Source organism: Paecilomyces variotii (genome assembly GCF_004022145.1).
Source record: "Paecilomyces variotii strain CBS 101075 chromosome Unknown C8Q69scaffold_20, whole genome shotgun sequence".
Taxonomy (NCBI): Eukaryota; Fungi; Ascomycota; class Eurotiomycetes; order Eurotiales; family Thermoascaceae; genus Paecilomyces; species Paecilomyces variotii.
In genome coordinates, this window is record NW_021167159.1 from 65,799 (window position 1) to 90,730 (window position 24,932).

At 50.1% G+C, this 24,932-nt stretch overlaps 11 protein-coding genes across 11 annotated transcripts; 4 read left to right on the top strand and 7 right to left on the bottom strand.

The window, feature by feature from the left end:
• Nucleotides 1-16: 16 nt before the first annotated feature.
• C8Q69DRAFT_510929 (putative hydrolases of HD superfamily) lies at nt 17-761 on the top strand (the record flags this gene model as incomplete). The annotated part of the gene is made up of 2 exons (XM_028633228.1): nt 17-62; nt 121-761. 2 exons carry the CDS (start codon nt 17-19, stop codon nt 759-761), a joined length of 687 nt encoding a protein of 228 aa, XP_028481087.1.
• A 268-nt stretch (nt 762-1,029) lies between these two features.
• On the bottom strand, nt 1,030-2,120 carry C8Q69DRAFT_482549 (Bis-tetraphosphatase). The gene is made up of 2 exons (XM_028631659.1): nt 1,757-2,120; nt 1,030-1,642 (listed from the first exon to the last, which is right to left on the bottom strand). Exons 1-2 carry the CDS (start codon nt 1,817-1,819, stop codon nt 1,130-1,132), a joined length of 576 nt encoding a protein of 191 aa, XP_028481088.1. The 5' UTR covers nt 1,820-2,120; the 3' UTR covers nt 1,030-1,129.
• A 24-nt stretch (nt 2,121-2,144) lies between these two features.
• C8Q69DRAFT_482551 (rad4 family protein) lies at nt 2,145-5,173 on the bottom strand. The gene has a single exon (XM_028631660.1). It carries the CDS (start codon nt 5,102-5,104, stop codon nt 2,444-2,446), a length of 2,661 nt encoding a protein of 886 aa, XP_028481089.1. The 5' UTR covers nt 5,105-5,173; the 3' UTR covers nt 2,145-2,443.
• Nucleotides 5,174-5,293: 120 nt separating this feature from the next.
• Nucleotides 5,294-6,245, bottom strand: C8Q69DRAFT_489069 (S-adenosyl-L-methionine-dependent methyltransferase; the record flags this gene model as incomplete). Its single annotated transcript, XM_028632094.1, has 2 exons — nt 5,294-6,170; nt 6,232-6,245. The coding sequence occupies 2 exons, from the start codon at nt 6,243-6,245 to the stop codon at nt 5,294-5,296; spliced, it is 891 nt and encodes a 296-aa protein (XP_028481090.1).
• A 489-nt stretch (nt 6,246-6,734) lies between these two features.
• C8Q69DRAFT_448490 (CoA binding domain-containing protein) lies at nt 6,735-8,729 on the bottom strand (the record flags this gene model as incomplete). The annotated part of the gene is made up of 4 exons (XM_028629291.1): nt 6,735-7,922; nt 8,090-8,145; nt 8,210-8,575; nt 8,645-8,729. 4 exons carry the CDS (start codon nt 8,727-8,729, stop codon nt 6,735-6,737), a joined length of 1,695 nt encoding a protein of 564 aa, XP_028481091.1.
• Nucleotides 8,730-9,847: 1,118 nt separating this feature from the next.
• On the top strand, nt 9,848-10,215 carry C8Q69DRAFT_510935 (hypothetical protein; the record flags this gene model as incomplete). The annotated part of the gene is made up of 2 exons (XM_028633229.1): nt 9,848-9,931; nt 10,030-10,215. The coding sequence occupies 2 exons, from the start codon at nt 9,848-9,850 to the stop codon at nt 10,213-10,215; spliced, it is 270 nt and encodes an 89-aa protein (XP_028481092.1).
• A 277-nt stretch (nt 10,216-10,492) lies between these two features.
• Nucleotides 10,493-12,866, bottom strand: C8Q69DRAFT_409647 (alpha-amylase; the record flags this gene model as incomplete). The annotated part of the gene is made up of 10 exons (XM_028628256.1): nt 10,493-10,759; nt 10,812-10,979; nt 11,038-11,137; nt 11,203-11,709; nt 11,765-11,868; nt 11,925-12,040; nt 12,106-12,144; nt 12,208-12,346; nt 12,424-12,559; nt 12,616-12,866. The coding sequence occupies 10 exons, from the start codon at nt 12,864-12,866 to the stop codon at nt 10,493-10,495; spliced, it is 1,827 nt and encodes a 608-aa protein (XP_028481093.1).
• A 336-nt stretch (nt 12,867-13,202) lies between these two features.
• C8Q69DRAFT_482601 (putative alpha-glucosidase/alpha-amylase) lies at nt 13,203-15,770 on the top strand. The gene is made up of 9 exons (XM_028631662.1): nt 13,203-13,739; nt 13,822-13,951; nt 14,011-14,049; nt 14,102-14,217; nt 14,276-14,379; nt 14,440-14,711; nt 14,808-15,036; nt 15,091-15,367; nt 15,419-15,770. The coding sequence occupies exons 1-9, from the start codon at nt 13,218-13,220 to the stop codon at nt 15,668-15,670; spliced, it is 1,941 nt and encodes a 646-aa protein (XP_028481094.1). The 5' UTR covers nt 13,203-13,217; the 3' UTR covers nt 15,671-15,770.
• Nucleotides 15,771-15,795: 25 nt separating this feature from the next.
• Nucleotides 15,796-17,162, top strand: C8Q69DRAFT_185388 (hypothetical protein). Its single transcript, XM_028625918.1, has 2 exons — nt 15,796-16,779; nt 16,948-17,162. The coding sequence occupies exon 1, from the start codon at nt 16,193-16,195 to the stop codon at nt 16,715-16,717; it is 525 nt and encodes a 174-aa protein (XP_028481095.1). The 5' UTR covers nt 15,796-16,192; the 3' UTR covers nt 16,718-16,779; nt 16,948-17,162.
• Nucleotides 17,012-18,265, bottom strand: C8Q69DRAFT_489074 (hypothetical protein; the record flags this gene model as incomplete). The annotated part of the gene is made up of 5 exons (XM_028632095.1): nt 17,012-17,313; nt 17,378-17,477; nt 17,531-17,703; nt 17,761-17,941; nt 17,999-18,265. 5 exons carry the CDS (start codon nt 18,263-18,265, stop codon nt 17,012-17,014), a joined length of 1,023 nt encoding a protein of 340 aa, XP_028481096.1.
• Nucleotides 18,266-21,416: 3,151 nt separating this feature from the next.
• Nucleotides 21,417-23,131, bottom strand: C8Q69DRAFT_185351 (phosphoesterase). Its single transcript, XM_028625917.1, has 2 exons — nt 22,403-23,131; nt 21,417-22,342 (listed from the first exon to the last, which is right to left on the bottom strand). The coding sequence occupies exons 1-2, from the start codon at nt 22,952-22,954 to the stop codon at nt 21,536-21,538; spliced, it is 1,359 nt and encodes a 452-aa protein (XP_028481097.1). The 5' UTR covers nt 22,955-23,131; the 3' UTR covers nt 21,417-21,535.
• Nucleotides 23,132-24,932: the final 1,801 nt, after the last annotated feature.

Here is a 24,932-nt window from a genome sequence, read left to right on the forward strand (position 1 = left end):
TCAGCAACCCAAAAAGATGGGTTCGCAAACGCCCCTCAATCCGGTGTGGACAACGCAGTCGGGTAAAAACCCTTCTCAGGTCATGAAATATCTACACCGCATATACTGATCTATTCACAGTCCTGTCGACCTTGCCGCATCCTCCCGAAGAGAATTCGACTTCTCCCGTGCCATTTTTCCACTTGCTCGAACGCCTGAAGACGACCAAACGTGAGGGATGGCGCCGCTTCGGAATCAGCCACGGCGAGTCTATCTCTGACCATATGTATCGCATGTCTATCATGACTCTGCTTGCTCCGCCGTCTCTCTCCGCTCGGTTGAACGTCCCTCATTGCACCAAGATGGCTCTTGTCCACGATATGGCCGAGTCGCTGGTGGGCGACATCACTCCCGTCGATACCGACGTGCCCAAGGCCGAGAAGGCACGGCGCGAGGCTGTCGTCATGGACTACATTGCCGATAATCTACTTGGTGGTGTCCCTGGCGGTGGGCTTTCTGGGGGAGAGATTCGTAAAGTTTTCCAGGAGTACGAGGACAACAAGACGCTGGAAGCCCAGTTTGTCCATGACGTCGACAAGATGGAGCTATTGCTGCAGATGGTCGAATACGAGAGGGCCCACGAGATCGATTTGTCCGAGTTCTGCCATGTGGCGGCGCGTATCCAGCTTCCGGAAGTGAAAGAATGGGCCGCTACTGTTCTTAAGGAACGTGAAGCCCTGTGGCAGAAGAAGGCCGCAGCGACTAATGCTGTGAGCGCATGATTCTTTGGCACCCAAAGTGGCGAGGCCAGGCCACTATGTATCGATGATACGATTACGATTTGACGGATAGACATGGGTTGTTATGAACGACTCGCTCAGGAGAAGGACATGGCACAGTGGCGTTCGAATTGTCGGTTCCTTTTTGATAGCATGTGTGGACCGCTCTCTGGGAGCCAGTACGAGGTTTGAGATTCGTGTCCAAGATTGATGTGTATAACATATGGAATGTAATAGACATAACATTAATTCACTTTTCGTGTTTCCAGTCAGTTGCTTAAATTGAATAGCCGGAGACCTGAAACACCGTCCGTTTTCTAGTAGCGTATACTTCTATCCTCTATATTTATCTGGTTTATATAGCTTTGTCTTTAATCCAGCGGCTCCTTCTCCATCTCTTTGGCCAACATCGCCGCCTCGGCCTCCATCTCCTCCATGCTGCGTGGTTTCCTAGCATCGTTATCCACCGCTGGAAACCCAGTTCTCCTTCCTTGCTCGCCCTCTTGGCGCGCCATCTCCTCCATCATTTGCCATTGAAATCGGCCGATATCCCCTTCCTCCCCATTCATCAGCTGATACACTGCGTCTGTGCCCCCTTTATGATCCAAATCCGATCGTCGTCGCGGGATGATATGCGTGTGGACGTGAGGCACACTTTGCCCGGCATCCACGCCGTCCTGAATGGCAATATTTAAACTCGACGCCGAGTAGACACGTTCGACCATACGTCCGACACGGCGGACGGTCAAGAAGAGATCCGTCGCTTCATCCGGAGTGAGATCAGCGACGCGGGGAACACGACGACGCGGGGAGACGAGCACATGGCCGGGGAGGATAGGTTTGAGGTTCACAAGGGCGTAGGTGAGGGGCGTGAGGTAGAAGACCTATTCCCGTCAGTCATTTTCTTTGTTGCTGCTGTAAGTATCGTAGATGCGGTGATTGTTTGCCGAAGACAGCGGCGGCCTGCAAGCGTGCGGTGCCCTTAAGTACCTACTTACCTGCGATGTGACCACGAAAGGACCGAAATAGATAGGTCCAGCAGCTTTTGCTGCAAGCGCCATATTCTACAGATCGGTGCGCTTGTACCTCGATCAATTGCCCTCTATGATAGTCTGGGTTGGCCCTGGAGCAGACATGGGAGATGCAACTGCGAAGGCGGAGAGCGGAGAGTGGGGACCGGCCCTATGACGCAGGAAGTGGAATGAGATCTTCAGGAACCAGACTCAGTACGCATAGACGGCCATGATATCGTATATATAGTATGGAAACCAATATATAGAGGGTTTAAAGGGTAATCTGAAGCTGCTCTCCATCATGGAGGGATAGCCGTTGTGGTCTTTCTAGACTGTAGAGTGCTCGAGGGCCCAGTTGCGGAAATATATAACTCTTCATCGATTCGTTCTGTACAACACCTATGATAATGATATTGCCGTTACCACATGCTGCTCTAGACTCGTGTCCAGGGGTATAGCAGATAGATTGTCGTAAACATGAAATGGTTTTCGCAGAATTCAAATACTTGTCTTTAGACTTAGTTGCTACTGGACTTTTCTTGTACGCTCATCCTTGGGGGGACAATATTCAACAAATGAATCTAGTGTACAAAGATACATAACAACGCAGGCTGCGTGACGGGTCAAAACTGTAGTAATACAATAGGGACAATAACGGTACTGCAAGGGGTATCATCTGCCTCCGCGTCTGCGCCGGACTGGAGCGCGACGAACCTCGGTATATTCGGGTTCACTATCGTCGTCATTATCATCAGATGAAAGGGAATCCACGTCGGAGCTACTGAGGTCCATTCCATCTTCTTTATCCTCGCCTTCATATCTAGGTGCACCACCGTCACCCAGAGAGCGAGTATGTGCTGGGTGATGATGCTCCACAATCAACCCCCCATCATCACTATCATCTTGTCCTGGCAGGAGGAAGCCACCGCCATGGTCAATCGGATCGGGCGTCGGCTCATGTTCTTCTGGGACACGTTGCGTCTGTCGCCGATTCGTGAAAGGATTATGCGAATCCGCTTCCGTTGCATTGGGATCTTGACCATACTCTTCACGTACTCGCTCTGCGATGCGCAGCCCCATGAGGAACTTCCGCCAGGTTTGGAGGATACGTTTTTCTTGCTTCAGCTGCTCCTTTTTTCGCCGCTCCGCTTCATCTGCGCGCCAGGCATCCTTCACAAGCTCTTCGTTCTCCGCAGCAACAACCACACCCTCGATTATGGGGACTGCCATCTTGCTACCAAACTCAAAGCCTGTTACGGCTTCCGCGTAGTCGATCCCGAGTTTCTTGCAAATACGGACCGTACCACGCCAGGGAATGTGTGATGCGCCCTGTGGTACCATGCTAGGCACGAAGCAGTCGATGTTGCCGTAAGCGTTCTTCGGAATAACTCCATTCTGGATGGGCGGCGGGATAATGTATTCAGTTTGATATTGGGCGTAGAGACCTTGTTTCGGTTTCTCACCAGTCTCCCTCTCGAATTCATCGACTTCCCGTTTGCGCATCAATGTCACAGCGCGGATTGGAACCAGTTTGAGAGGCTTCTCACCCATTTTGATTTGGCGACCCTCCTTGTGCCAGCTTTCCGATGACTGACATTTGACGACATCCTGTCGGCGAAAGACCTTCTCCTCCTTAGCCTTGTTACCTTTACCGCTAGTGAAGGTGCGGACATGTTTCGCTCCAGGACGTATGGCCTCCTCTCGACGCAGGAACCGTTCTAGGACAAATTCTGTAGAAGCACGTAGGCTCTGTAGAGTATCACCTTCCTTGACCGGCTTCTTGTCCGGTTGATGCGGAAGCAAGTCCTTCGCGTCTTCAACATCATCAACAGCAGCCCTCTTATTCTCTGGACGCATATATCCCCTCATTGTCACCCTAAACCAGTCATATTCGAAGTATTGGCCTTTACGGCCCGGTTTGGGAATCTTCTCAACCGGTAGCCGGTATCCCTTAGTCTTACCAGGCCACGTGCGGCGACGTAGGTAGCGCGTCGTGACGTCCTTAGCCGTTCCATCATTGGAATATGCGACGACATAAGCGATGACCTGTTTTGCTCGTTCAGCTTTGGCACCCCGCGGTTCAAATGAGGCTACAAGCTCCGGAGTAGTCGCAACAGCATTAGACAAGACTAGAGGATCGACCGGAATAACCTCATGTGTGACCGGCGATACGGCCTCGGTCCAGTACGTGGGAAACGGCAGATCGTGGTCGTAACCTTTGGAGGTGGAAGTGGTTTCATCACTCGTTTCAGAATCAGATTCTTCCGTTTTCCCTTCTTCTTCCTCTTCCTCTGAATTAGGTTGCGCCTTATTTGGTGGAGTGTATGTCTCTGCTTTGGTCCATCCGAATCCCAATGGTTGTAGACTGGAAACCAGGCGGGCTTCGATACCAAGTGCACGTAACAAAGAAGTGAATAGCTGTGCTCCAACGTCTCTTGAACCTTGCATACGGTCTGCCACGGCGCGAAATTCTTCTCGATTCCTAATGCGCTCGCCATGCTTGAGCGGATCATGGTCATCATTCTGGAATGATTTGATCTCCGCCTCAAGAACGGACAACGGCATGTAGCCGCGTTTGCGTAACCCCGGCGCCGTGACTTTGAATTGCTTCTTCCAGTACGCCGCTAGAATTCGAAGTAACGAAATCAAAGGATCTCCGCGACTCATATCAGGCTGACCTGGTTCGACACGCGACGAATCCTCACCCCAGTCACGGCTTGCTTCCTTGTTCTTGCCCTTCCTGCCCTTCTTCTTGTTCTTCTCTGGCGGTTTCTCCTCTGGCATCTCCAGCCCCGAGGAGATGCGCCATTTCTTCACCTCCTTTTTAATCGCTTCCGGGAGCTTGGCGCGCAGAATATCGTGGACCTTTGCGTCGCTTATCCAAGCGTTACGGATAGCATTGTGAAAGAGCAAGCACTGGACGTGCATGCAATGGGTCTGCATGCGGATGAAACGTTCGATCTTCGTAGGGCCCTTCTTTCCCTCCAATAGGTCCGTCAGGTGTATTTCATCTTTATCCAGTGTCAATTCAAGGTCTCCCGTCTCAACCGCAGGTGTAGCGGGCGTAGTATTGGATGCAGACGGCCCTGCAGTGTCCATAGCATCCTCCCAGTCGACAGCATCATCAGAGCTTTCAGCATCGGAGCCATCACTTGGCTCCTTAGATAGTTCATTTTCCGATGGAGGGGCATCGCTGAGCGATGAGTCTGAGTCCTCACTGTCGGAGATCTCTATGGAGGCGTGGACGGTATGTACGCCCGACTGCGCCGGACGTTTTGCGTTGGGCGGATCATCGACGGAAAGAGACCGTTTACGGGGAACGAAAGGCGGCATAAGAAAGATTTTGATATATGATCGAGGTGTGGCGGGGAGACCGAGACGAGTGAAGAGAGAAAAAGGTGAACTTGTCTGGGGTCGCGCTCTTATCTAATCGGGAGCGGACCGAATGCGGAAATAATTAGATATGGCATCTACACGAGGAAGAGTCCAGCAATATTAATACATCACGCTGGGTAACTACATCTACATACTACTTCTTCTAGCCATTACGAGGGCTGTCCCCCATTCTACAATGACCTCCTCCCGTCGCCAATCCGCTGATCGTCTCCACGACTCATCTGCCGCGACCATCTTCTCCGCGCACTCGTCTATCACATCCCCCGCGCCGCCGTCACCCTTGGCTTTCCGCTCGGGATGCGCCTGTTGCCATCCGTGAAATGCACTATAAGTGCGTATATAGCCCAATACCTGCTCCAGAGCTAGTGTTTTTGTCATCAGCATCGTGCCCTTCCCCGTCCCAGGCGCTGATAGCCCTGGTTCGTATTCAACGCGTTGAATGTCTGTCCAGTCCTCATCCGGGGGTTGCATGGCGTGCAGATTGTCCTGAATAATAGCGCGGCCATACGACCAGTAGGGCCCCAGCAGATCCGGATGATCCCCATAGGAGTAATGGTGGAGGATGGCAGTCGCTTCAGGATGGCCTGGGAAGACCGGGTCCTTGTAGCCCCAGAACGCGATACTCCCTCCTGGACGTACGACGCGCCGCAGTTCCTCGAAGAGAGGTGGATAGTTGAACCAGTGTGCAGCCTGACCTGCTACGACGAGGTCAACGCTTCCATCTTCGAGGAACGGTAGTGACTCGGCGGATGCCTGACGGTACTCGATGTTGGTCGATACCGGTGTTTTCTGGCGTGCTTGCTCGATCATCCCGGCGGATTGGTCAACGCCATAGACCTTGGTGAACGCGCCGCACAAGCTGCGGGCAACAAGACCATGCCCGGTGCCAAGGTCGACCAGGACATCGTGACCACCGCTGTGGTAGGATAATACTCTTTCGTAGAGCGAATCGGGATATGTAGGCCGGAAGGTGGCATATGCGGCGTGACCGAACGTCTGCTGGCTGAAGAACGTTACTAACGATACAGTGACTTTGTTGTAGGCCTTGTGAAGATTAGTCGTACCTGAACGTGGTCATTGTGCGGGGAATAGTTAGCGGGATGTAGAGTCTGACCTCGTCACAGATGCCGGGAATTGCTGTAGATGTATGGACGGGTTGACCCGACATGATACTAAGAAGCTTAATAATATACACTCTGGGTAGTTAACCAGTAGTTATTCTCAATTTGGTGGAAAATGGTCCAGTGTATTAGACCAATGATACGATATTGTGATACATAGGGCAGCTCCAACGTAGGAATCATCATAGGATAAGGATATTCAAATACATCATAAGAAAAATGGCACTCATTTGATTCGTTCGTGGTCGGTCATAACAATAGGGCATTATTAAAAACAGGATGTAGGATTTCCAACCGGTCGTTCCATCGCGCATCCAAGACAGAGCGAAGTCAGAGACGGCAAACACGGCGTCAAAGGGGAGAAAAGAACATATCACGTATAGGGTATCAAAAGAGAGAGACCGAGTGCTTCGAAATGGCAAAGCAGACAATGGATATTGTCCTCGTCAATTATCATCCAAATCGAGATCATCTTCGATCTCGATGCGTGTCCCCAGCGCCTCCTTACCCTCCTTGATCATTGCCTTCAACTGCTTGTTTAGACGTCGGATGCTGGCATCTTCCTCTAGCTCTTGCCGCCGTACCTTGGCCGCGTAGCGTTGCGCATCGAGGGCGGCTGGACTGCCTCGTGGCTTCGTGGGAGTCTTCGTTGGGGTGCTGTGAGAGGTGCTTGGTCTGCCAGGAGACAGGATCTGCCTCTTGTTAAAGCGTGGCATCACGGCGGGTCGTCGCAATGTTGCGTTTTTGCGAGGCACTTTGCGCGCTGAATGAATTGGGCTGGTCTCGCGCGACATGGGCTCCTCAGGGACGAGCACCCAATTTCCTGGCACGATGTCAGGATCTGGGTTATGCTCCTGGACCCGATCATCAGGGAATTGCCCCGGAAGGGGCGTCTCAACCCGCGTTTCGCTTGCGAAAACGTCGTCTGGGTGGGACACCGTCTGCCAGGTGCTCTGTTCGGGCTCGGGGGTAGTCGTGACCGTCATTTTGTATCCCTGGCCCCCTCCAGCGTAGAATCCTCGAAAAGCGCCTGACCAGCAGAAATCCCACACCTTCCCAGCAACACCTCCAACCATACTGAAGACTGCTCGTCCCCAGCCGGTAGAAGAAGCCTTGGGGCTTGCAGAAGGGGACGACGAGCGCTCGCGTTTTCGATTCGTGCCATCAGCACTCGGCAAGGACGCGACGTTCCCATCAGGAGACAGAGTATGGTCTCGATATCGATTTGGGCGGTAGTCCAGCTCCGCTGCGGTCTCATGTTTCTCGAATATTGTTTCCTTCGGTTCTCCGCCCCCAGCTAGATAGTAATCGGTGCTGACCAGCGGCGCCGGGCTCACCAGCTCGGACTGCGAGTCCCATAGTGATCGCGATTCGCGTGAGACTTGCGTCTCGACATAGGAGCATCGCTGACGTTTTCGACTGTTGGAGATGGAACGATACAGCGATGAAGAAGCGGATGGCGAGATTGGTGTCTGGAAAAGCTGGGAATGCGCGCCGGCAAGGTCGAGCTTGGGACCGACAGGCGTATCAACGAAGAAAGATCCGGGAATATCGGGCATGGTTGAGCTGCTCCTCATCGTCTTGGTGCTCGACAGTCCCGGAATATAGTGTTGAAGGCGCAGTGTGATGAAGATCTGGGGAAGTCGAGAGGCGGAAACGAGGCTTAGTTGATTCGGTGACGAAATTTTGGGGGCTGCCAGAGCAACCATCACATAGATAGTTAGATAGTACCAAGGAAGTTACCGCTGCTTTACGTAGATACGGAGGACATGTGAATAATTAATAACTGGTAATGGCCTACGAGGCTACACGACGTGTCGTCGCCTGAGCCGTAGTGGCCGACATTGATTTCTCTACCTGGAGCGGTTGTTTCGCCATCTAGATAGTCCTGTTGTGTTTTGTCTATCTCACAGCTTCTGACTGGCCCAGTTCACGCCCGCCTCCTCCAGGCCGTCTTCTCCGTCGACAAGCACACACCAGCCTTCGTAGCCTCGTCCTCCATCGCCAGCGATGACCGTCTCAAAGTGCTTGTGAGCGTATGCCAGCACAGCATCGTCGAATGTTCCCGGTTGCAACCAGACAGCTGGCACCCCGACCGCCTGAGCCTCCTCCAGCACCTTCAGCGTCACGGCCGGAGGAGTGACGACGGACAGCGACGTCTGCGATGGCGACGGCAGATCTCGCGGTGAAGCAACTGTGCTGTACGTCTTGGAGGGCAACGCGATCTCGGATGCGCGCGGGTTGATGGGCGTCACAGGCAGCGAGTGTTGATGATACCACGCCAGGACTAAAATCAGACACATCAGTCAGTACTTTGCTCATTATATTGCGATCACTGGTCAAGCGGCAGACGAACGTCGATAACCGAACTTGCTCGCATCATTGCTGGCGCCAGCGACTGCGAACCGCGGCGAGGAGAAGAATCGTTTGGCTGCGGACATGGCTGCTCTTCTTCTGGTAGACTAGATATCAATGGTATGTATGTACGTCTGTAGAATGGCGACGCGCGATCTCCCGTGTTTCTACCGGAGATCCTCTATTATATCATCTGCAGGTGGACTTTGCCTAGGTATTCTAATATTGATTAATTAACGACTGATCATTTTCCCGGCCCGTCGGAAGATCCAACGTTTCTCCCCACTCAATAATCCCTTCTCTTTCTTTCCGTACTTGAAGTATGGACCAACCAGTTTGCTATCCCAAGGATGGAACTTTATGGCATCTATCACGTAATTCACCGTCGATATGGCATATGGTAGTAGTTGGTACTTGTTGTTCCTTCTATGGCACCATCATACTCCCGTGTAAGCCAAGATTCCGCTCGCCCTAACTCAGAGTATTCCGTTTCTCTCGATCCTGTCGGCCGGAAACATTAAATGACGACTAAGCTTCTGTTAGATGGTGTTTTTCGACGTCTATCTTGATAGGGAGATCTTATCGATCTAGTCTACTGTCCAGTGGTCAAGTGAGGGGTCACCACGCGCCATTTACAGGGTAACTAGGTACCTAATGTATCGAAACGTTGTTACTGCTGTGATCCCTCTTCATGCATATACCTCATGTTTCAGTTTCAGAGCTCATTTAGCAACTCATAGAATTATCCCTTCTGGTTGAGCGGGTGCGCTCATATGATATACTAGTCAAGGTTAGGTCTATATTCTGTGTGGTATGGTGAATTTGCGCATTCCAATCAAGTCTAGGGGCCAATTGCACCACGCCCTTGCAGCAACACTATCGAGATAAGACCGATTATGTGGGTATGATGACTCTCCTAGAGCACATTCAGAATGATATTCGGATCATCATCTGAAATTCTTCGGGTGGCTCGCGGTACTCTCAGCCCAGCCTTCTCAACCAACCCCTTCAGAGAACCTGCCGACTTGAGAAGATAAAGGAGACGACGCCTGGGATCCCTGGAAAATAATGTTGCTATACACCCTCTGTCTATTGTCCTATAGAGCATAGCTCGTGAACGCTTTCCGCAAGACCGTTATTATCCTGCCGATTGGGCATCTCTTTTATCCACGTCTCGTTTTTACTAGCCGTTGATATCTACAAGATGTTGTTTTCAGGAACATGGCTCGCATGGACCTCCATGCTGGTGCTCTCCACAGTTGTCAATAGCTCTCCGATCCCTCCTACAGTAAGCTTCACTTCTGAACCCTCCTCTTTAATGAGGCTTTGAACAACCCCAAGCTCTAATACTGGTACACCATGAAACCTGGCTGACACTGACCTCAGGATGCCCCGAGTCCCATCCACCCGAACATCGACAACACCCCACGTATCGGTATCCCCGAGTCAAGCATGCACCATTCACCCCAGGAAGTGCGTCGTGACCCTCAATTGCAGGGTTCTGACCTCTTGAGCGCGCTCTTAAAGGGTGGTGCCCTGGACAAGGCACTTCAGTCGGCAACCCAGGTCTAAGCTGAGAAAGAAAATTCAGCGGGAGAAGAAGAGAAAAAACGATCCAGATGAAATCCACCAATTGAGATTCATGGTACCATCTGGTACCTAGCTTGGGGATTCCTATAGTTGCTGGTGATAGCCCGACTATAACGAATATTGGACTGAAGCCCAAGCAATTCTGCTGACGACGACGATGATGGAATGTTATACTTAGATGCGATTAGAAAGTAAAGTTACCATTGACAAACAAGACCAAGAGAGTAGAGACAAAAACATACTGGGTATTGTAACGAAACTAGATAGGATCATCAACCCTTAGCTGATACAGTCGACCCTCAAATGGTCTCATGACAACTGGCTCGTCGTTGGGGTCAGATGTATTTTTATAGTTAGATATTACTAGTTTTGCGTCTCTCAACGTTAAGCCTTCCTCAGATGGTCGCGATGCCACAGCATCACAAGAAAAGTTTAACATGACGAGATATAAACCATTCTTTGAGCGTCTGGTGTAAGTCCAAGTTCTGAGATTATCGGGATCGAGGCATTCATAGGTACCGCAGAACTGCGGCAGTTAGCGGAAAGAACAAAAGTTCTCACCGGAGAAAATCATTTACCAGAGTCGGATGTTGTCCACGAAGACGGATGATCTCACGGTAAAAATTATATACTGAGTCATCGTCTTTGCGCTGAGTTTCTATACACCACTCATTGCCATCGCGACATAAAGGCAGCCAAGGCTCCGCTGAAGGAGAGGTGAACCCCCCGTGGGGTGCGTCGGTCCACTATAAAGTGATATTAAAATCGGTTCTCCAGTGGAATTTTCATCAGCTTTCGACATACTTGGATAGGAACACGGGTATTATCTCGGCCTTTTTGTATGATTGCCTTCTTTGCGTTTTCCGCTCGATCTGGATGGCCGTTTTGAGAAGCTTCAGACGCTCTGTTAATTAGGTACTAGTCAGTCACGAAGTCGCTAGTACGATCACCGCTGAGAGATCGTCTTACGCCTTCCAGAACGTAACGGTCTCAATATCCTTGTTCAACTCCTCTGAGAAGCAGCCGGGGTTAATCATACCAAGCTCTTGGCCCTGGTAGATGAAAACGGTTCCTTGCATGGTGAACAACCATATCGCTAAGAGCTTCGCACACAGGGCTCGAAATCTCGGATTAGATGTGGTGAATCGTGAAATACCTCTTGGCTGGTCATGGTTCTCCGTCCAGAGAGTATTCCAGCCCCCAGATTTGATCAAAGCTGTCTGCCATTCTGTAACTATACGTTTCAATTCTGGCAGTTCCCATTCACGGAGCAGCCACTTGTCGCCGTCATGACAGTCTAGCTCTACATGCTGGAATTGAATCACAAGGTTCAGCTCATGTCGAGCTTTGTATTTAGACGTGTATTCAATTGCTTGCTCAGGTGTAACGCCGCAGGACATCTCCCCTATCGTGACGACGTCGTATTTTGATAACACCTTTTCGTTCATTTCTTGTATATATTCATGGACGTGGGGACTGGACACGTTAGTTCGCCTGTTATATCGTGTCAGTTTGACCTCTTTTTACTCACCCATTAGCAAATAGACAGTTGGCTGGCTGATAATAAGAGCCAGCCTTGGATACCGGCGCATCAGGGAAGCCGGGCGTCTTCGATATCAGATTCATACAGTCAAGCTGAAAATCGTTATTAGTAAGACGAAAGTAATGACGGTTGAACAAAAGGACCGTACCCTAAACCCATCGATGCCTTTGTCCAGCCACCATCTGAGAATATCATATAACGAATCACGGACCTCGACACAATCCCAATTGAGATCTGGTTGCGTTTCGCCGAAGAGATGTAGATCTGATCTAAGGTGAGCATAGAAGTCCTGATCGCAACGCGGCAACATGTGAAATTCACTCTCATACAGAATTCACCTGCCTCATCATCCCAAGTCCATGCAGAGCCTATGCGGAAAAGTCAAAATGTCAGCTCAATGCTCAATATCCAGAAAATAGGGCGATTAATACCCCCGAAAGCACTTTCCCAGTTGTTTGGGGCAATTCGATTCCCATCATTATCGATTTTCCCTGGATTCCATATGTACCAGTTTTTCTTAGGTCCATTCGGTGTACGCCTTGATCTTCGAGAAGCCTGGAACCATTCATGCTGTAGTTTCTGAGTGTCAGTCAACTGTGTCACTGACATGTTCGCCGACCGTCAATCATCCATATCTTAGTACTGACTTGAGAAGAAGTGTGATTAAGGGCTATATCGAGGATAATTCTCAATCCTCTCTCGTGCGCGCTCCTGATAACAAGCTCCAAGTCTTCAAGGGTCCCGTAAAGCGGATTGACCTTTTTATAGTCACTAATATCATAACTGTAATCTTTGTTAGCAATATCCTTTAGATAAGGGGGAGGAGTTGGGAACAGCACCCCATGTCAGCCATGGGTGACTCAAATATCGGCGAGAGCCAAACAATATTGATACCCAATTCTGCTAAATAGTCTAGATTCTCTGCTATGCCTAGCAAATCACCGTGACCATCACCATTGGTATCTTTGAAACTCGGTACGAGCACCTGGTACACAACTGCCTTTTGCCACCAAGTTAACCCGTGTAGAGCATCTTGTTCTGATATAGCAGCTTCGCTTGCGGACTTTATTGCGGCAGTTGTATTGTCCATCACTAGAAGTGTTCAGTCAAATCAACGAAGAGCCATCAGCTTGGTGTTCACGAACATTTACAAATATTCGCCTGAGCTTATTTTGATGCTAAAGCCTGGTCACAGCATTCCTCTAACCAGCGATCGATCTGTTTTATTTTTTCCCGCAGCTAGTACTTTCTGTCGCGTGGCGCTTTCTTGAGGTCATAACACGGTTCTCTGAGGTAATGTTGGAGGAGTGCGGACATTAATTCCTACCCAGAACATCGGAACCCGCACACCGTCATACATGCGTGACCCAAAGTAGCCAGATATTAAGAGAAGTTTCTTCCAGAAGGGCTGTTCTACTCCCGCTGACTCCCCAGAAGCACAATGCTTGGGATGAGGAGTCTGACCTACAGGAGACTGGCATCTCGTGGGTTGCAACTGCTGACTACATTCACGACCTTCAGACCATTAAGATCAAGATTACCTATATTCGTCAATAAAAGGATTATTTCGTCGTCCTCGCGCAAAGCTTCCCCACAAGTTGCCAACATGACAGGAAATCCGTACCAGCCTCTTGTCTTGGACTTTGGCCGCGTCTGGTGGCGCGAGATCATCATCTACGAGATCTACGTCCAGTCATTTCAAGATAGCAATAATGACGGGATAGGAGATCTCCGCGGCATCATTAATCGTCTGGACTATTTAAAGAAGCTTGGTGTCGATATGTTATGGTTGACGCCGATTTATGAATCCCCGCTAGATGACCAAGGGTACGATATATCGAACTACAAGAAGATCCACCCTCAATATGGGACCATGGAGGATTGGGAAGAACTGTGTGAGAAGGTGCATGAAAAAGGGATGAAATTGATGATGGACATGGTTTTCAACCACTCTAGCTCAGAGGTTGGTCTCAAGGATTCTCCGACCCGCAATAGATCGTGTAATTCAGATGGAACGACATGACAGACGGTTAACGAGCATTTAGCACGAATGGTTCAAAGAGTCCAGAAAGAGCAAGGATAATCCGAAGAGGAATTGGTATTTTTGGAAAAAAGGGAAAATTGGCAAGAATGGCGAAAAGATGCCACCCAACAACTGGGGAGGTCTTTTTGGAGGTTAGGTCTATATGATCAGTGTCCCGTCTGTCCTTAGTATGTGTTGACAGCTATTACAGGTCGTGCATGGAAATATGATCCAACAACAGACGAGTGGTGTATATCTCCCTAACATTGAAACCGGTGAATAGAAAAGCTAACAGCTAATAGATCTCCATCTATTCGCAGAAACCCAACCAGATTTGAACTGGGACAACCCAGAGGTCCGCGAAGCAGTGTACGACACGATAGATTTCTGGGCTAAAAAAGGCACCGACGGATTCCGGGTACGTGTACTGGTTTGGTGGCGCCTACAATCAAGCTGATAGTGGTATTTCCACACAGCTCGATGTTATCAACCTTATTTCTAAAACACCTGGTCTTCCTGACGCTCCCGTTACGGAACCAGATCAGTTCGAGCAAAATGCCATTCCGATGTTCACTAACGGGTCAGTAGTAGCCGGATAACATTGAGTTTGAGTTCGTGACACTGACGTGATGACCTGCAGTCCGAAAGTCCACGAGTATATACATGAAATGAATCTGAAAGTTCTTCGCAAATACAACTGTTGTACTGTTGGAGAGATGCCATGTGGAGTGAGCCAATTCGAAGCAAGTCAGTACGTCGGTAAAGAACGACGAGAGCTGTCCATGGTGTTCCAATTTGACCATATGGACCTCGACGGTCAAAATGGTAATAAATGGAAACCTCGCAAGTTCGAGCTGCCTGAACTTGAAAGAGTTATGAGAAGCTGGCAGCAACACATGCTAGGGAACAATGGTATGTACTGGCTTTATATGGCCTTTCGATCGCAGAAACGACATCATCTTTATTCAAGACAAATATAGCACGTGCTGATATTGTCGGTGTTTCCAGGCTGGAGTTCTCTGTACCTGGAAAACCACGACCAGCCTAGAGCCGTCTCACGTTTCGGTAGCCAAGACCCAAAGTATCGGGTGATAAGCGCAAAGATGCTGGCAACGTTCCTACTAACGTTGAGAGGAACTCCTTTCTTGTATCAGGGGCAAGAGCTCGGCTTTCCACATCCCCAGAAATGGAAGATTGAAGACTACCCGGACCTGGAGACCCAGGCGTATTACAAAAGGTGTGTTTCGGTCAATCCCAATGACAGATGCACATTTCAGCTAACATGGTGAAGCGAATATGACCGTCGGAAGGCCGCGAATCCAACTAAAGAGCCAGATATGTCCGACGTTATGCATGCTATCCGGCTCAAAGGTCGTGATAATGCGCGCTTCCCTATGCACTGGGACAAGAGCCCAAACGCAGGTTTCTCGGCCTCTAATGTCAAACCTTGGATTAAAATGAACGATGAAAGCGCCGACATAAACGTCCAGCAGCAAGACGGAGACCCTGATTCTGTTCTGAATTACTTCCGCAGGCTGCTTCACATGAGAAAACAACATCCATTGATGGTATGTCCCTCAGCTAAATGCTTGCAGGACACGTCTTAACCAGCGATCTAGTGCTATGGTGCATATGTTCCCATCAACCCTACGCATCCTAAAATAATGTCGTTCCTCAGAGCCCAGGGACCGTGGAGCACCTTGGTAATATGCAATTTCTCTACTGATGACGTAGATTACGTCGTACCGGATGAGATAGACATAGATTTGGCAGTACCGATAATTGCCAACTACCCTCTTGAGGAGTCCAAGTTCCAGAGAAAGACATGCTTAAAACCATACGAGGCAAGGGTTTATTCTCTCCGGAACTGAAGACAAAATGCATTTTTGGCAGGTTTTATACTTCATTACCATCTATACGATGGAAAGCCAGAAATCCAAATAAATAAAGTATTGAGCATAATATGCACCAGTGTTAGTTTCGCATTACTTGATCGACATATGTCTTAAAAGTTAATATCAGCTCTTCTGGGCTCGGGGATATCATTCGGCTCCTTGGAATCCCTTCGTAGGATGTCGCTACTTAACATCAAATTTCTCGACGGGGATAATTCTTATACTATCAGAATGTATGCCTTTGTTGGGACCGAAAGGGTTTCTTCCGGGCAGCAGCCCTGCCTAGAGAATATTAATGCTGATATAAAATTATGTCGGCGTACAAAGCAAACGCCAGGTGCGCCGGAAGTATATTCCTCGCCGGTGACGCAGCTCACATCCCAACCGAGGAGGCCACAGCGCGAATGGTCATGATCTAGCGAGGAAGCTTTCTTACGTTAGCTGCAGAGCTGTTACACTTATGACACCGAACAACAACCAATAGCTTGATTGAGATAAATGTTCGCTCGGCGAGATTTCAAGGCTCATCTCAAGAATCCTGATGCCAGCAACCAGCCACCAATTGACAACGACGCGATGCAATTCGGTCAATTATACCGATCAGATGCAGTTCTCGACGCACCCGGAGATCGTCCACCTCCTATGCGTCCAGAACGGTGGACAGGTCACCCGGGAACTCGCGCGCCGCACCTATGGCTAACACGACAAGGAGAGCGTATATCAACGCTCGATCTCTTCCAGCACGAATGGATTCTCCTGTCCGAATCGGATGCCTGGAGTAAATATATGGAGCAGGCGCGACAGGCGTTGCAACTAAGTATTAAGCACGTGCATATCGGTGTGGATGTGCAGCCTGAGGATTTGACAGCGTTCCGTGATGCCTTTGGCATATCATCAAAAGGAGCATCGCTTGTTCGACCGGATGGTTATGTGGCATGGCGTACGTTTGATACGCCTTCTGATCCGCGTGCAGCTTTGGAAAAATCTCTGCGTCAAGCTTCATTTGGGAAGGGGAAGGACTGAGCCTTCTGCATAGCGAATATTCTACCAAATGGGGACCAATTAGTTTATGATTTCAATATACGGTGCGAGATCCACTCCCCCAAGTCAAAACATCATCCCTGTGACATGTGTCAACTGGTCTCTTATGGATGCCTTGTTCTTTTAATCGGTCCTTAAAGCTATTATTCAACTTTTTGTCGCGGTATATGGATTCATTGTAATTGTTGATTACATTTATGGGAAAGGAATAGTCTTCCTCTGCAGTATATAGTGACGAACACACGTTTCTGGTGGACATACGGCCACATGGGACGACTACTGGATGTCCTTGATTCCCGCGGCGAGACTGTCTTCCAGACTGGTCCATCCGGGTCGTCCAAAGAAGTCGCGGATCAGTTGCTCCGCTCTCTTAGATGGCCGGATGTCGCTCAAATCCCGTCCTTCATTCTCAGGAGGATCGGGGAGCTTCCTCTGCGGACGAAGCTTTCGGAGGATGCCAATGACATCCGTCCAGTTCTGCGGCGCAGCAAAGGCAAACAGACGTTCTGACTTGACATCAGGGTCAAGGAGAGCAATCACATGGAGACGTGCAGTGTCTTCCACATCAACGAACCACTCTGTGGATGATATGAATACCGTTAGCAGTGCGGACAAAAGATACGCCAGGGCAACGAAACTTACGGGGAGGAAGCAGTTTCATGACAGAATCGTCTCCGTTAAAGAGGTTGCGTGTCCATCCCATGGTGGATCCGCTGATTTCAGGAGCCAGAATCCTGCCGTACTATCGAAGACGGTTTAATATCCAGCCGCAAACAACATAGTCGGAATACTTACATTCATATTGGGCAGTATAGTGTTGAAGACGAATCCAGGCTTGTTTTCCTTAACCCAGTTCCATGATTGGCGTTCTGCTTCCGTCTTCGAAGCTGCGTATACGGGGTATGCTTTCTGCTCCGCAGGGATAGACTCATCCCAGGCCATCTTCACAGCCGCGTCGTTCCAAGTATCTAGGATTATTGTTAGATACAGAATTCCGAACGGACTCAGTGAAGATTAATACTCACCCTCAGTCACCACAATGCCCTCCGCGTTTGGTTGCGGGATCAGAGCTGCCGAGGAGGACGAGGTCAGCACGACACGCTTTACCGACGGCTCCTTGGCCGCCGCCTTGAGGGCGTTGATCGCGCCTCCAACGACCTTGGGGATGACGGCGTTGGGGTCCGATTGCATTGAAGTATCAGATGCCTAGTTTCCATCAGCCATCGCGTTGGTACGAGAATCGACCAGCCATGAAACACATACAACATGCACTACTCCGGCCACACCCTGGATGGCCGAGTCAAAGGCGCCTTCTTTCTCCATCGCCTCCACGACAACACTCTCAAACTTGCCCTTCCCATACTTGTTCTCAAATAGACGGTCGAGCCATGGCTTCTCCGATCGGACGGTTCCACGGACAATGTAACCCAGTTCCAATAGAAGGTCGACTACATTGGAAGCGAGGTAGCCATTTGCACCAGTAACGAGGATGCGAGACCCTTTCGGAATGGCATATTCTTTGACGGCCATTATGGTATGGGACGGTCTATAGTCACGATTCCTATCTGGCTTCTGAATGCTCTAGTTCAAGGGACCCTGCGGCGAGAGCGTTCTATCATATAATAATAAAATAACCGTTGACATCATGGCGCAACCCATTAATCAGAATCGTGTTGGTCGGGAAGCGGATCCTCTAGATTCTAGCCATGGACAGGCCTCCATTTTCCGCCTAAAATCGAGCGGTCGAATTCTGTCTCTCTGTGGATAAGAAATATTATCAAGCATAGCGAACTGGTGAAGTTAACTGGTTCGTTCCTCTTGCTGGGAGATTTGTCAGCTGTGGTCGTAGATAACCATTTAACTCCGGGCAAAATCCGCTCTTCTGTCCAAGTGTGAGATGATCATCGTGATATCTAGTGTCTGTGAGAGCGAGATATACGATACTCCTCCGAATGAATACACTCTTTGTCGGCGAAAAAAGCCCAAGGATATAATTATCGACGGCCTCACAATGTGAAAAAGAGGCAGCACAGAAACGATTGCAAGGCGGGGTCAGCATCTCCACGATGAAGCGATCGACAATGTCTGCAGACAGAGAACAGCAGCATTTATCATTCTAGGCCATCACCCGATCAATCGACCGAGAGATTGCACATGAAAAGCTTTTTTCGACGCATCCAAGTCGCTGAGCTGGAACGCAAACTCACGAGACTCGCGAGTGACTGCATCGCCTAGTGCGATCACCGACTTTCGCAGTATCGCTCGCCTATAGAAGTATCAGATGCGCATTCGTGAAGATCAAGCTAATGATAATGACAAGTATCTGCTATCTACGCCAATGCGGCATCTTCAATAATGAAAACAGTCGTGTGCGTTGATTCTGTAGGTAGACAGTGATATAACTACTGTACGATTTTAGGTTGCGCAGCTTATCCGACAGGCCGAGGTTCCTCAGGATCTATTATGCGGGGATCCTGAGCTTGGCGACAATATAGAAGCATCTGCTCAATGTAGTATGTTTACTGATCTGCTCCGACCATTCTGGTGATTATATGTGATTCAATCGTTGTTGTTTTTGATATCTATCCACATCTGATGACAAGCACTACCACCACTAACAGGATGAAGCCATCTTCGTCTACTGACGGATTCTTCCAACCCATGCCAACAGTACATCCAGCGTATACATTCGAGTCAACTCAATCTCCAGAACAGAGCTCGCGTCTTCCATCCGATGATGTCGCGTTCGCTAGAATCATCGAGCTCTATCTACCTCGTAATTCTGCTCATGTACGCGCTTCCATTCACAGACTTGCTCGCCGTGCCCTGGATCCGTCAGTTCTTCGTCTAGCTACCGATGCAGAATTAAACACTCCCACTCTGCGACCCCTCACCACATTCGGCGAGGAAAATCGCGTCGATCCACTCTGGACCGGAGAAGGTTGGAGGACTCTCAAAGCCATTGGCCAGGAGGAGGGGCTTGTCACGGTGGGATACGAAGAGAACAACAATGTCTGCAATCGACGGGTGCATCAATTCGCATTGAATCATGTCTGGGCCAGTAGTGCTGCGATGACAGGATGTCCGGCGTCGATGACGGACGGTGCAGCAAAGCTACTGGCCTCTCATCTCAAAGACCCTGATGGCGATCAGCCCGGACGTGGAACAGTACTTCGGGAATCGTACCGGAGATTAATTTCGCGGGATACTACTATCGCCTGGACAGCGGGTCAGTGGATGACGGAGAGAACTGGCGGTAGCGATGTACGAGGGACAGAGACAGTCGCGCGACGGTTAACTACTGAGGAATTGACCAGAGCTGCAGAACTAGGGAAGGCTCATGACGCCCATGAATTGCCACTAGGACCATGGCAGATCGACGGCTTTAAGTGGTTCAGTAGCGCGACAGACTCAGATATGGCACTCCTCCTGGCCCAAACGGGCAAAGGCCTGTCTTTATTCTATGTTCCCCTACGACGGCGCGCAGGAGCACATACAAACGGCACCGAGCTGAATGGTATTCGGATCCAGCGGCTGAAGAACAAGATCGGGACAAGATCCCTCCCCACCGCGGAGCTGGAATTGAACGGAGTCCGGGGCTGGTTGATCGGAGAAGAAGGCAGAGGTGTGAAAGAAATCGCGACCATCCTCAACATGACCCGTCTATACACCGCCAGTTCTTCTACTGCAGGCTGGGGTAGATCTTTGTCCCTATGTCGGGGATTTACAAGAACTCGCAAGACCCAGGGAATTCTCCTTCGAGATAACCAACAGCATGTCCGATGGATGGCCGGCGAGACAGTCAAGTACTGGGCAGCGTTGCATTTCACCTTCTTCGGCGTAGCCTTGCAAGGCGTCATAGAACAAGACTGGGACGCGGTGGCTCGGAAGACGAAAGCTGCTGGTTTAATTCCACAAGACCGTACCAAAGCCATGCGACTCCTTCGGTTGATCCTCCCCGTTATGAAGGCGCGCGTTAGCGTCGCTGCGGTGGAAAGTCTTCGTAACTGCATGGAATGTCTGGGCGGTGTCGGCTATTGTGAGAACAATGAAGATGGGGGACTCTTAAACATCGCGAAGATATTTCGTGATATCCTTGTCAATCCAATATGGGAGGGCACAGTAAGCGTCATGGCTGAGGACGTAGTGCGGGTTATCACGGACCAACGCCTGGAGGGCGGACGAGTTCTCGAGACAGTCCTGGGGAGCTGGGTCAGAGAGATCCTAGCAACATGCCGACACAGGTTCGCCGATGAATGTGGAACCGCTGAGAAGAGGCTTCATATTCTGCTTGCCGTGACATCGGGCCGTGACAGATCGGAGCTTCTCTGGAGAGGCAGGGAGCTTCTCGATCATCTGGAGGCTATCGTCTGCTCTTGTTTACTGATGTATGACGCCTGCTCGGATAACGATGAAATCGCTACGGCTGTCGCATCCAGGTGGGTCACTTCAAAGGCTCTTCCTACCGATCAGATCTCTGGATCCCGGGATTGGAAGCAGGAGTCTGCTATGGATAGAAAGATCTTCCTGGGGGCTGACACAGGGTTCCAATCCAAGCTATAAGGATGTTTTCACATGTCTTGTGGCAAGCCCTCTATGAGAAATGTACAATGAAGTAAGTTAACAAATCATAAGTAGTTCTAGTTATGTTTCTAGGAATGATACCAGAGTCCATCATCAGCCGTATGTTCATTTTGTGAATCTAGAGTATTTTCATCACGTATATCATGTATATCAACATTTGGAACTCGTGACGCAGGATAGTCTAGATCTCGTTCTCAAGAGGCCCACCTTCCCCATCTAGTTCTTGAAGGCTTCGGCAGCGGGCAAGGTTTTAGGAAGATCAGTACGGGCGGTTTTCTGAATCAGATGGCCGAACGAGGGAGCATACGCAACGCGAGGAGTGAAGGGCTCGAAGTCCCACAGGTCACCCAGAGTGCGCAGAAGGGAGGAGGCGGAGTAAGAAACGGTCTTGCCCTCCGAGTTCTTGGCCTGCTGCTCAACGTAGGCCTTTTCGACCCAGTTGGAGATCAGGAAGGTAGGGACACGGCCACCGACACGGTTGAATGGCAGGGTGTATTCCTTGCCATCGGGAGTGCTGGTGGTGTAGCTAAGGTTGTCGGGAGCGGGAGCCAATGGCGGGGGCACGTGGTCGTGGAAGCCACCGGTCTCATCGAAAGAAATGAAGAACAGGGTGTTGTTCCACTGAGGCGAGGCAAGCAGAGACTCGTAGACTTTCTTCAGCAGGGCCTCACCGTCAGAGATCAGGCCAGACGGGTGCATAGAGTTGGTGCCAACACCGCAGCAAGAGGGGTTGATGTAGGTGAACTCGGGGAGCTTGCCCGCGGCGGCATCAGTGTAGAAGTTGGCAATGGGCTCAATGTTGTCGTAGTTGCCACTGTTGTAAGTCCAGTTAAAGAAGGCGGCGTCAGGGCCAGTACCACCGGCAGGGTCATAGTAGTTCTTCCAGGTGTGGCCGGTCTCGTTCAGCTGCTGGAAGATGGACCTCTGGGGGAAGCCGTGAACGCTCTGGTCGAAGGCAGCATCATTTGTACCGTGGCCATAAGAGGTTCCAGAGACCACATAAGCACGGTTAGGGTTTGTGGGCTGTCGAGATGTCAGCAAAACTCGGACATATCAACAGGAGGATGATCCGATTGCACATACCCCAGGGACGTCGGAGTGCCAGTGGTTGAACGTAACAAAGTTCTGCACCAGGGCAGTAAGGACAGGAACCTGTTCCTCGGTGTAGTAGTTGAGCACCTGAGTGGCTAGCTCTGTCTTGTTTGCTGAGGAACCATATACACGAATCTGCTCGTGGACAAAACCCTTCTGGTTGGGCTTCAACTTGCCGGATGCAATGGCACTGTTGTCAGGAGTGAACGAACCGAAAAATTCCAGGTTGTTCCCGTATACTGCATGGTCCGGGTCGTCGCTAATAGAGTCGTAGTCCTTAGCAGCACTGCAGACGATTCCTTCGGCGGGGTTGGTCAGATTATAGGGGTTGCAGAATGGGCCATTCTGGATCGGGTTCTCCAGGCCCTTGATGGTCTGACCGCCCAGCAGGTTGTCAACAGAACGGTTCTCCATAATAAGGACGACGACATTCTTGATCTTGTCCTTGAGGTTACTGGTGGATTGGGCATGTTCGGGGCGAGCAGGGACAGCCGTGGCCACCGCGGCGAAGGTCAAAAGACCCAGGAGAGCACTAGGATGCATCTTGAGCAGAACTGTACGAGAGGCAAATGTAATAGCCTTGAATTGACACGATGCTGCTGCACGAAAAAGAAGAAGACCTTGTCGACGGGCGGAGTCAGCTCGTTTTATACTCAAGTCTGTCCTCCAGCGTTATTGCCCCTTTCTGGCTTCATCGATCTGACTTAGCGGTGCCAACACCCGCATGGGCCAAAATTTCCTCAAGAGGAAGCTGTATAGCACCGCATAGAAGCAGCTCCGCGTGTGGATACCTCGATGAAGCTTGCTTTCAAGATCCGAGCAGCCGGCGGAGTATTAAGTAGAAACAGCTCTCCAATCAGATGGATATCCATGTGCACGAGGGGAATGAATTGATGACATGCCGATTGTGTTAGACCGATCTAGAGTGATCACGACTAAGTACTCGGCTGATTTACCGAGACGTCCCGCCGTTGTGGCTGTGAGCTGGCCGATCCCGTGTTGCAGTGCAGTCCTGCCCTCCAGTGTAGCAAGTCATAATAATGGCACTGCATCTATCACAGGAATTGCTTTTGTCGATCTAGAATCCCACGGGCGTTGACAATGTAGAGTAAATGATAGGTCAATGGACAGGCAAGACGTATGCCATTCTACCCTTACCCGCTTGTCATGCTTTAAGGGAGCAGCTTCATTAGTACATAGCTCCGATTAAAGACGATAGGAATTACCCAGTGATTCAGTTGCCCGCGCTAGTGCTCTCTCAGATCTGGAGCCAGCGCTGCCAAGTAAATATTCCGCGTCCCTGGAATGGCAAGCTTTGGCAGTTGACCACTCACCTCAGTCACAAATCTAATATACCAAACGCTTAGAGGTCGACCTGTCAGAGCGAGCATATCTCCATGTGCGGACGCGTCCCGCAGATTACTATGACTTTTCTGTATCGACAAGGGAGGTTCCTAGGTTTCTGGGGAGAAACCGTTCTTTCCGACCAAGTATACGCACGCCACAGATTCTAGAGCAATTCCAGAGTCCGGCGGGGCGTGCAAAGTTGAGATGCTCCCTTAGCTCCGCAGTCTCCACAGAGCTAATCTCATAGACCCTGGGGTCTGTACTCTCGGGTCCTAATTGCAAGAATATCTAGGATTTCGGTGCTGCATGTCCACAGACAATCATAGCATGGTTAATAGTAAAGAATTTTGCTAAACTTGTGTCACTCTACCTTCGATTCAGCGAAATAATATTCACTCATAGAGATGAGTGCCACACTGGCTTGTATACTGGAGCTCATTTAGGACGGGTACTGTGACGGTTGGTACTCCACCACGTGGGAAGACAATCAAGGCCTGATGCCTCAACTTCCGATATTGCGGGGCCTCGGTATGAGATGTCGGCTCATGCCGCCAGTATCAAGTCGGCATATCAGTCGGGAATAAGCGACTCCTATTTCTTTGTCGACTGTCAGAACAGTGCACGGGATAGGTTCCTGCAGAGCGATTGCTAGATTGCTCAACTACCCGGAAATGGCGGGAACAACATGTCGGGAATCTTCCGTAGGTAGAACGGTAGTAGCTACTGAGCCGTCTGTCCCTGACATGGAAAAGCACGCAAGACGTTGTGCAGAATCAATTATTAGGGTTGTATGGAAGCCATCCGTGGTGACATTCGAATGTATCACGAACTGCCAAGCAAGCTTAAGCAAACTAAGCACAGCGCACGTGGGTCGAACTACCACAATAGGTGATACCATATTTAACGCCTTGGCCCGGCGAGTAGAATCTCCGCAACGGGTTTCCTGCTCTCTTCGAATCAGAACTCCCAGTAGGTACAACGTGATGGATTGACTTGCTTCTCATCGTCCTGCTCGCTTGACTGGCCGCACTTCCCGCCGTGATATTAAGTACGGTGGACGGGTTGCCCCTTGCGGCCAAAATGTTGTTTGTATCCGTTAGTTTTTTATTGCCAAAATATAAACGCACTTATGAAATGAAATAAAATAGATAAATAGGTAGCCAATTAACTCTTT